Genomic DNA, 10,958 nt, shown 5'->3' on the forward strand with positions numbered 1-10,958 from the left:
CTGACATTTATTAATACATTCAAATATCTAAACCAAGTAAGAAATTACTTATTAACAAATCTTTTAAGAAAAAACTTTACAGAATTAGAAAGAACCAGTTTTTTTCCTCTCACCACTCCTATTCAACATTTTAAATATCATAAATTTGATAAAAGTTACACAGAAAATTAACTTACCAAGATCAGAACGTGTATTTGTGAACAATTCCGCAGGACAAAAACCACAGAGATAATATTTACAAACCTAGTAAAGAAAAACAAAGGTACTTAAAAAATTGCTTGGTTTTAAAACTGTACTGGAGAACGGTGCCAAATAACTATTTTCTCATTTCTTGAGGTATGTATGCTTCAACCAATATAAGAATTTCATTTGTTGAATCATATTAAGTTAGTGACTTTCAGACTCCTGAATTTCGATAGAAGAAAAAATATACAGTACTTGTATTACTAGTATTTTCTATTATCTATTTTTAATCACCACCTGCTGACCCCTCAGTAGCAAAAACAAATATGGGAAAGACATCCCAAAATAAAGGGCAATTTTTATATTTTTAAAAACTCTTACACTATTCTTATCATTTCAACTCTTTCGTAGATTAGGGCCTACTTACAAATTAGGATTTGGAAATAACCATCTAAATCACAGATAACGGCCAGGCGCGGTGGCTCACGCCTGTAATCCCAGCACTTTGGGAGGCCGAGGCGGGCGGATCACAAGGTCAGGAGATCGAGTCCACAGTGAAACCCCGTCTCTACTAAAAATACAAAAAATTAGCCGGGCGCGGTTGTGGGCGCCTGTAGTCCCAGCTACTCGGGAGGCTGAGGCAGGAGAATGGCGTGAACCCGGGAGGCGGAGCTTGCAGTGAGCCGAGATCGCGCCACTGCACTGCACTCCAGCCTGGGCGACAGAGCGAGACTCCGTCTCAAAAAAAAAAAAAAAAAAAAAAAAAAAAAAAAAAAAAAAAAAATAAATAAATCACAGATAACACTCATTTAAAGCAATTCGGCTCCATCTTTTTGTTTAGAAGATCTTTAACACACCAGCCTCCCAAGTAACTACAACTACAGGTTCAAGCACCATGCCTGGCAAATTTTTAAAAATATTTGGAAAGATGGGGTCTTGCTACATTGCCCAGGTTGGTCTCAAACTCCTGGCTCCAAGCAATTCTCCCACCTCCGCCTCCCAAAGTGTTGGGGTTACAGGCATGAGCCACTGCTCCTAGCCACTGGATATTTTCATACATGCCAACACAGTAGACTCTTGGTGGGTTCCCACGGTATGGGGAAAAACTATTAACATAAAACCAATGTTTAATTCTCTCCCACTGGTACTTTTGTAACTCCTTCAGATATATTCCAAAACTGCTCTATCCTGAATTTAATTTTATAACACTACAAACCATGTAAATCAAAATTCCAAAATATCACCTTTCCTTCACACAAAACTTCACTGTTACTAGGTGGATTATCATTATATAATTTTTTGAAACACAGTCTTACTCACTCTGTTGCCCAGGCTGGAGTACAGTGGCACCATTTCAGCCCACTGCAAACTCTGCCTCCCAGGTTCAAGCACTTCTTCTGCCTCAGCCTCCAAAGTAGCTGGAATTACAGGTATGTGCCACCATGGCCAGCTAGTTTTTATATTTTTAGTACAGACAGGGTTTCACCATGTTGTAGGCTGGTCTCGAACTCCTGACCTCAAAACATCCATTTTGTTCAACTTTGTGTTCACTTTAAGTGCATCACAACAAAATACCAAGGCCAATACTCAATTTTTAAAAAGATTTGAGAATTTCTTTCATTTGGGGGAGGGAGGATACAGCAACCATTATGCCACTTTTACTGTGACCTAGCCTTTCAATTATATTAACCTTGAAGACCCAAAAATTTCACACAACTATATTTAGTAAAAGTTATTGCCAAAATCTGCTATAATTTATAGCCATAAACTGTATGGTTGTAAAATAATTTAAAAACTAAATTTTGTGTACCATCCTCACAGACATGAAAGTTTTACTATGAACTGGCCGGGCACGGTGGCTACCGCCTATAATCCCAGCACTTCCGGAGGCTGAGACGGGAGGATCACGAGGTTAGGAGATCGAGACCATCCCGGCTAACATGGTGAAACTCCGTCTCTACTAAAAAGACAACAAATTAGCCAGGCGTGGTGGCGGGCGCCTGTAGTCCCAGATACTCAGGAGGCTGAGGCAGGAGAATGGTGAGAACGGTGGCGGGGCAGTGGGGGGGGGGGGCCGCGGGCAGAGCTTGCAGTGAGTCGGCCACTCCACTCCAGCCTGGGTGATAGAGCGAGACTCCGCCTCAAAAAAAAAAAAGAGAAAGTTTTACTATTATTGTGAATTTAATCTTCACTTATAAACATTTCATTTCTATTTCCCATTTTTACAGTAATACATTCTAGGGTTTTGGAGATGATTCTATTTAAAGATTAATTTTATTGTTTTTAATAGGACTTCTACCGGCCTCATGACCAATTTAAGTGTTCCGTAAATTTAAGCTAGGCAAGACACAATGTCTATGATCCTCAGACAGGTTCACCATTAAAACAAAAACAAATAGACACATCTCTACGGTCCCTCCTGACTCTCGAAGCACGTGAAATAGGTACACTGCAATATGGCACAGTTTAAATCTGCTTATCTGCTAAAGAACCAGGGGTACCTGATGGGGCGTGGTGGCTCATGCCTGTAATCCCAGCACTTTGGGAGGTTGAGATGTGAGGACTGCTTGAGCCTTGGAGGTAGAAGTGGCAGTGTGCTGTGATCACACCACTGCACTCCAGCTAGGGTGACAGAACGTAACCTGTCTAAAAAAAAGAAAAAGAAAAAGAACCAGGGGTCGTAATTCTGCCTTGGTTTCTTCACAGTATTAAAAAAAGGGAGATAGGCTGGGCCCAATGGCTTATGCCTGTAATCCCAGCACTTTGGGAGGCCAAAGCAGGAGAATCATTTGAGCCTAGCCTGGGCAACACAGTGAGACCTTGTCTCTGAAAAAAGAAAAAAAAAAAGAAAAGAAAACAATTAGCTAGGTATGTGTCACACACCTGTGGTTCCAGCTACTTGGGTGGCTAGGGTGGAACGGTCGGTCATTTGAGCCCAGGAGGTTGAGGCTGCAGTGAGTGGCGATCATGCCACTGCACTTCAGCCTGGGTGAAAGAGCAAGACTCAATTAAATAAAAAAAGAGGTAATAAATTTCTTATAGTGGGATTGTAAAGATTAAACTGTATACATTTGCTAAACTGAAAGAAAAAGGTGTTGGCTTATGTAAAAGCTAAAGCAACTTCATCTTGGGTGTTAAACTGCCAGGCTGCCTTCCGATTAACTCCAATTCCAGGAATGCCCCTAAGATTTCTATTTTTTTTTTTTTTTTTTTTTTTTTGAGACTGAGTCTTGCTCTGTCACCCAGGCTGGAGTGCAGTGGCCGGATCTCAGCTCACTGCAAGCTCCGCCTCCCGGGTTTACGCCATTCTCCTGCCTCAGCCTCCCGAGTAGCTGGGACTACAGGCGCCTGCCACCTCGCCCGGCTAAGTTTTTGTATTTTTAGTAGAGACAGGGTTTCACTGTGTTAGCCAGGATGGTCTCGATCTCCTGACCTCGTGATCCGCCCGTCTCGGCCTCCCAAAGTGCTGGGATTACAGGCTTGAGCCACCGCGCACGGCCAAGATTTCTATTTTATCTACTGCTCCTTGTGTTAAGAACATGTACTTCCTGTAGTCCCAGCTACTCGGGAGGCTGAGGCAGGAGAATGGCGTGAACCCGGGAGGCGGAGCTTGCAGTGAGCCGAGATTGCGCCACTGCACTCCAGCTTGGGCGACAGAGCAAGACTCCGTCTCAAAAAAAAAAAAAAACAAAAAAAAAACAAAAAAAAAACACGTACTTACTGTAAATCCTGCCCTTAGGTCAAAACAATTTTGATTATTGTGTACTTAACATAAATCTTGCCCATAAGTAATTATCCTACACATGCCTTCTGAAGCACAGATACCCTTTCCCTATGGTACATAGGCCCTGGGTCTGAGGAGATGTCATCTTGTCTTGCCACCAGCAGCTGCCCGAGACAGACCTGACTTCTGTTCATAGGTTCCTATTACATGTCTCCAAGAAACTGGATTTGTCAGCCTCTTTCTTCGGCCTCTCAGACTTTGGGGATAGGTTTCCGTAGACCTACCATAGACCTGTCCACTGCAGATTATTATTTTACATGTTTTTCTGCACTGTGTAGAACAAATAACACATGCCTGTCTGTGGGCTAACCAGGAGCTACCTAATCAAGTCCAATCACCCCATTGGAGACCACATGACTTGCCCTGATAGCATCCAGCTATATCTACAGAATCCAAACTAGAATCCATTTCCCCAATCCAGTTCTGAGTGTTCCTTCCACTTCAACTCTCCTGCTTTACCATTTAATGGTACATCAAAATTATTTGTTACTCTATGCAACAAACTAGCTACCTGGACTGCTTCTTTCAACTCTCTCCAGAGTCTGATTTTAACTAAAAATATTAACAAGGGATCCGAAAAAACGGGAAGAACATATTTGGGTGCTTCAAATAAAGTCATCAATAATGATAGTAAGAATAAACCCAGAGAGGCCAGGTGTGGTGGCTCAGGCCTGTAATCCCAGCACTTTGGGAGGCGGAGGCGGGTGGATCACCTGAGGTCAGGAGTTCAAGACCAGACTGGCCAACATGGTGAAACCCGGTCTCTACAAAAATAGAAAAATTGGCCAGGCATGATGGCGAGTGCCTGTAATCCCAGCTACTTGGGAGGCTGAAGCGGGAGAATCGCTTGAACCCAGGAGGGAGAGGTTGCAGCGAGCTGAGATCGCACCACTATAGAAAAAGACTGTCTCAAAAAAAGAATAAACCCAGAGAATTCTTATCTTACTTTTGGACATAATCATGACAACTGCTCAAGTTTTGGAATACTAGCATTCTTCATTTAATAGTAATCCCTAAAAGACACAAATGCTTATTACAGATTAATACCCATGCAAATTCTCTAAATACCGACATAATCGTGACTTATCCTCTTAACAAATTTAAGGCAACACTAGTGACAACAAGTGTTCAATCTCATTAACAGTTTTATTTTTATTTTTTTTTGAGACAGAGCCTCTCTCTTGCCCAGGTTGGAGTGCAGTGGTGTGATCTTGGCTCAATGCAACCTCCGCCTCCCAGGTTCAAGCAATTCTCCTGCCTCAGCCTCCTGAGGAGCTGGGATTACAGGAGCATACCACAACGTCTGGCTAATTTTTGTATTTTTAGTAGATGGGGTTAAGCCATGTTGGCCAGGCTGGTCTCGAACTCCTGACCTCAAATGATCCGCCCACCTCAGCCTCCCAAAGTGCTGGGATTACAGGCATGAGCCACAGCACCAGGCCCATTAAGGACATCTTAATGATTTTTGTCTTTCTGTATCTACTTAGATCCAACACTAAGCAATACAATTCTCCCTTGAGCTAATCAAATATTTTCAATGCCCTCTGTACTATTTTTACGTCTTTTTTTTTTGGAGACAGAGTCTTACTGTCGCCCAGGCTGGAGTGCAGTGGTTCGATTTCGGCTCACCACCTCTACCTCCCAGGCTCAAGCAATTCTCGTGCCTCAGCCTCCCAAGCTGGGATTATGGGCAACTGCCATCATGCCTGGCTAATTTTTGTATTTTTAGTAGATATGGGATTTTACCATGGTTGATCTCGAACTCCTGGCCTGTCTGCACTATTTTTGTTAAACTGCTTATCATAAAGATAACAGACTGGAAGTGGTGGCTCACACCTGTAATCTCAGCACTTTGGGAGGCTGAGGCAGGTGGATGGCTTAAGCTCAAGAGTTTGAAACCAGCCCAGGCAACATGGCAAGACCCTATCTCCACTAATACAAAAAATTGAGCCGGGGGTGGTGCGAGCCTACAGTCCCAACTACTCGGGAGGCTGGGGTGGCAGGACTGCTCGAGCCCAGGAGGTTGATGTTGCAGTGAGCCGAGATCGTGCCACTGCGCTCCAGCCTGGGTGACACAGCCAGACACTGTCTCCCCGCCCTCCCCCCAAAAAATATATATATATAAATGTATTTATATTCACTATCTACTTTGATTATCTAAATACTGGCAACACAACTCATGTTGGAAACAGTAAAACTGACAGGAACTTAAATTTTAAAAATCTAAATAGCCAATCCTAATTACTATATACAGTAAGTCCTTGAATAATGTGATGAGGCAAAAAAAAAAAAAGATTCCCAGTTAGGGCTAACTGTGTGGGAGTATGCAAGTTCTCCCCATGTCTGTATGGGTTTTCTCCCAGTACTCTGGTTTCCTTCCACATCCCAAAGCTGTGTACAGTAAGTGAAATGGCATGGCTAAGTCCCAGTCTAGGTGAGTGTGGGTGTGTGAGTACGGGAGGGCATCTTGTCCAGGGTTAGTTCCCGCCTTGCATCCTGGGCAGCCGGGATCAGCTCTGGCCACCCGCCACCCTGAACTGGAATAAGGAGGCTGGAAAGGAATGAATACAAATTATTGTAAAACAAAAGTTTGTAAAGCATATGATAATCACACAAATGCATGACAATAAACAGCGTAGTCCAAAAGTGGTTGGTGAGTTTATCAAATTTATTATTGTGTTGGAACTGAATGGAGGTAGGAGGTGCTTCTGACAGTGTTCAAGTTGTAAACATTTATTCCTTGACTTAACCCACCACCACAATTGCCATCACTCACTGATTCACCAAAAACTGGGTAATGATCTCGCTTTTATTCATCTTTCTTAAATGTATGTATAACTCAAATTTATCTCAATGTTTGATGTCAGAAATGTTTTGGGTCGTTTTTAGTTATGTTTTTGTAACCAGAAATGTGCCATAGAAACCTAACTCTTCTTTATATTAACTAATCTATGGTAAAACTTTTGTTTTATGTAATTTCAACTGAAGTCACAGTTTCCAAGAAGCCATTAACAACGTTAAATGAAGACTTACTGTATTCTGAAACAGGACATATTACTGGAATACTTCAAATGTCACATATACACAAATATTGATTAATTTAAAATCCAGGAATACCTGGAAATTTTATTAGCTAAAAAAAGGAACACGAGCCAGGTGCAGTGGCTCATGCCTGCAATCCTAGCACTCTGGGAGGCCGAGGCAGGCAGATCACTTGAAGCCAGGAGTTCGAGACCAGCCTGACCAAAATGGCAAAACGCCATCTCTACTAAAAATACAAAAATTAGCCAAGCGGCCAGGCCCGGTGGCTCAAGCCTCTAATCCCAGCACTTTGGGAGGCCGAGACAGGTGGATCACGAGGTCAGGAGATCGAGACCATCCTGGCTAACACGGTGAAACCCCGTCTCTACTAAAAAAAATACAAAACAACTAGCCGGGCGAGGTGGCGGGCACCTGTAGTCCCAGCTACTCGGGAGGCTGAGGCAGGAGAATGGCGTAAACCCGGGAGGCGGAACTTGCAGTGAGCTGAGATCCGGCCACTGCACTCCAGCCTGGGCGACAGAGCAAGACTCCATCTCCAAAAAAAAAAAAAAAAATTAGCCAGGCATAGTGGCACACGCCTGTAATTCCAGCTACTCGGGAGACTGAGGCACAAGAATCACTTGAACCTGGGAGGCGGAGGATTGCAGTGAGCTGGTATCGCGCCACTGCACTCCGGCCTAGACAACAGAGCAAGGCTCTGTTTCAAAAAAACAACCTTTCACGCTGTAGTCTTTTGTCACTTCTGCCTTAATATTAACAGTTTAGCCGGGCGCGGTGGCTCAAGCCTGTAATCCTAGCACTTTGGGAGGCTGAGACGGGCGGATCACGAGGTCAGGAGATCGAGACCATCCTGGCTAACACGGTGAAACCCCGTCTCTACTAAAAATACAAAAAATTAGCCGGGCGAGGTGGCGGGCGCCTGTAGTCCCAGCTACACAGGAGGCTGAGGCAGGAGAATGGCGTAAATCCGGGAGGCGGAGCTTGCAGTGAGCTGAGATCCGGCCACTGCACTCCAGCCCGGGCGACAGAGCGAGACTCCGTCTCAACAAAAAAAAAAAAAAAAAAAAATTAACAGTTTAATTCTGTAAGTAAATATTTTCTTTCTAGCTAAAAGAGTTCAATTCATTGTATTAAAGATAAACCCCCAAAGAGATAATTTTTAATAAAAGAATTTATAACAAAAATTATGTCCCTGATAACATATAGTTTTATGTTTCAGCTATACCATGACCACACATTCATTTCCATGCCTTTAATTTTTTTTTTCTTTTTTTCTTTTTTTTTTTTTTTTTGAGACGGAGTCTCGCTTTGTCGCCCAGGCTGGAGTGCAGTGGCCGGATCTCAGCTCACTGCAAGCTCCGCCTCCCGGGTTTACGCCATTCTCCTGCCTCAGCCTCCCGAGTAGCTGGGACTACAGGCGCCCACCACCTCGCCCGGCTAGTTTTTTGTATTTTTAGTAGAGACGGGGTTTCACCATATTAGCCAGGATGGTCTCGATCTCCTGACCTCGTGATCCGCCCGCCTCGGCCTCCCAAAGTGCTGGGATTACAGGCTTGAGCCACCGTGCCCGGCCCCATGCCTTTAATTTTATTACATGTACCTTTGCAGGCATGATTCACTATTTATTGCCTACACAAACTTCTAGTAAAATTTCAATCATCTTCCACAGCAGCCAGTTAGTCATCAACTCTCTTCTGCTTAGAAGCCTTCAGTTATTTCCCAATGTAATAAAGTCTAAACTTTTAACAAGGCTTATAAAAACTACTTAAAACCAAGTTCCTGCATACCTATCTACACTCCCCCACCCAACAAAAAGAAACACACTATAATACTATTTAAAATTTGCCAAATTCACTGATTTTTCTCCAGCTCTTCCTTCAGGCTGGTAAGGTGTCTTCTCTCTCCTCTCCCTCAGGCTAATTCCTACCAATCTTTTAGGTAACTGTATTTAAAGACCGCTTTGTCTGAGAGGCCTTTCCTGAGTATCCATCCCAGTCTGGGTTATGCACTCCTTTCCTGTGTGCACTGTACAGTTGACTTTTGAACTCAGGGAGCTAGGGGCACTGCTATGGTTTGGATATGCTTTGTTTGGTCCCAAAAAAACATTCTTGTGGCAGTGAATTGCCATTCTTAGTTGATTGGAAAATTGGTTGAACAGTGTCTGGCACTCCTAGCCATGCAATCTTTGCACATGCTGGCTCCCCTTCTGCCATGAGTGGAAGCAGTCTGGGGCCCTCACCAGATAGGCGCCAGCTATCATGCTTCTTGTACAGCCTATGGAACTGAACTAAATAAACCTCTTTTCTTTATAAATTATCCAGCCTCAGGTATTCCTTTATAACAACTGAGAGAGTTACTGACCCTAACTCCCCCAAAACTTAACTAATAGCCTACAACTGACTGGAAGCGTTATGATAACATTAACAGTTGGTTAACACGTATGTTGTAAATTATGTACTATATACTGTATTTTTTCTTTTTTTTTGAGACAAAGTCTCGCTCTGTCAACCAGGCTGGAGCGCAGTGGCGTGATCTCAGCTCACTGCAACCTCCACCTCCCGGGTTCAAGCAATTCTCCTGCCTCAGCCTCCAGAGTAGTTGGGATTACAGGCACCAGCCACAACACCTGGCTAATTTTTTATTTTTAGTAGAGACAGGGTTTCACCATGTTGGCCAGGCTGGTCTCCAACTCCTGACCTCAAGTGATCCGCCCACCTCGGCCTCCCAAAGTGCTGGGATTACAGACGTAAGCCACCGTGCCTGGCTATATACTGTATTCCTACAATAAAGTAAGCTAGAGATGTGCATTGTAGAATGTTTAGGGAAAAAAATAACTATAAGTAAGCTAGAGAAAAAAATCTGAAAACACATTTACAGTGCTACATTTATCAATACCCTAAGTTTAGGTCATCTGTATACAAAAGATGAATTGCCTAAAATGCCAGCAACCCCAGGTGCAGATCTCAGTCTACGTACATATAAAACAATTTAACTTCTTGTATTGTCATGACTTTTCTGCTTCTTGGGAGCACTTCCAATACGAGCTGCACTCGTATGGGTCTCAGGGCATTATTCAAAGTTTATGGTATGGTACATAGGCCAGGTGCTGTGGCTCACACCTCTAATCCCAGCACGTGGGTGGATCACTTAAGGCCTGGAGTTTGAGCCCAGCCTGGCCAACGTGACAAAACCCCATCTCTACTAAAAATACAAAACTTAGCCAGACATGGTGGTACATGCCTGTAATCTCAGCTACTTGGGAGGCTGAGGCATGAGAACTGCTTGAACCTGGGAAGCAAAGGTTGCAGTGAGCCGAGATGGCACCACTGCACCCCAGCCTGGGTGACAAAAGCAAGACTGTCTCAAAAACAACAACAAAACACAAAACAGCAAAAGTTTATATGGTATTGCAATAAACATAATGAAAATACACAAGAACCAAGGGATCATTTTTTACTGTGATAGGCAATTTACTATAGACACCAACTGCTCATGCAGAGATTGAGTCACAGGTCATAGGGCATTTTAAGTGGATCCTGGCAACACTTGAGCTCACTGTAATAGCAACAGGTGGCTACGAAATTATTACAGTATTACAGTATGTACTATAGTTAATTTTGTGCAGTTATTACTTAATCTTTACTTTCTCTCGACGGCTAGTGGCACCATGTAGTGTGTGCATAAGTTTTCATAAAGTTTAACTTTTTATGATTAGTATGTATTTTCTGGTAGGAAAATGATAAACTAGTATATACATCTATTTTATGTATTTGTGATGCACTTTTCTTGTATTTAAAAAATATTTCTAGGCTATGTGATTTGTCTTCAAGTTTTTTCAAATTGTTGCAAATCTCCAAAAAATTTTCCAATATATTTATTGAAAAAAATCCACGTATAAAGCAAACACACTCAACTCAAACCCGTGTTGTTCAAGGGTCAATTTTACTTT

At 43.0% G+C, this 10,958-nt stretch overlaps 1 protein-coding gene across 15 annotated transcripts in view; it reads right to left on the reverse strand.

Moving 5' to 3' along the window:
* LUC7L3 (LUC7 like 3 pre-mRNA splicing factor) overlaps positions 1-10,958 on the reverse strand; it is a 35,763-nt gene that overhangs the window by 18,822 nt on the left and 5,983 nt on the right. For all 15 annotated transcript variants that reach the window (XR_012425658.1, XM_074019326.1, XM_065531337.2 and 12 more), the window contains one exon: positions 177-243. Coding sequence is in view for 13 of the 15 variants with exons in the window: in XM_074019326.1 (XP_073875427.1) it covers positions 177-243 (67 nt within the window). In the remaining 2 variants the exon portion in view is untranslated. Of the gene's footprint in view, positions 1-176; positions 244-10,958 lie in introns of those variants that run through there.

The sequence above is a fragment of the Macaca fascicularis genome, chromosome 16 (assembly GCF_037993035.2).
Source record: "Macaca fascicularis isolate 582-1 chromosome 16, T2T-MFA8v1.1".
NCBI lineage: Eukaryota > Metazoa > Chordata > Mammalia > Primates > Cercopithecidae > Macaca > Macaca fascicularis.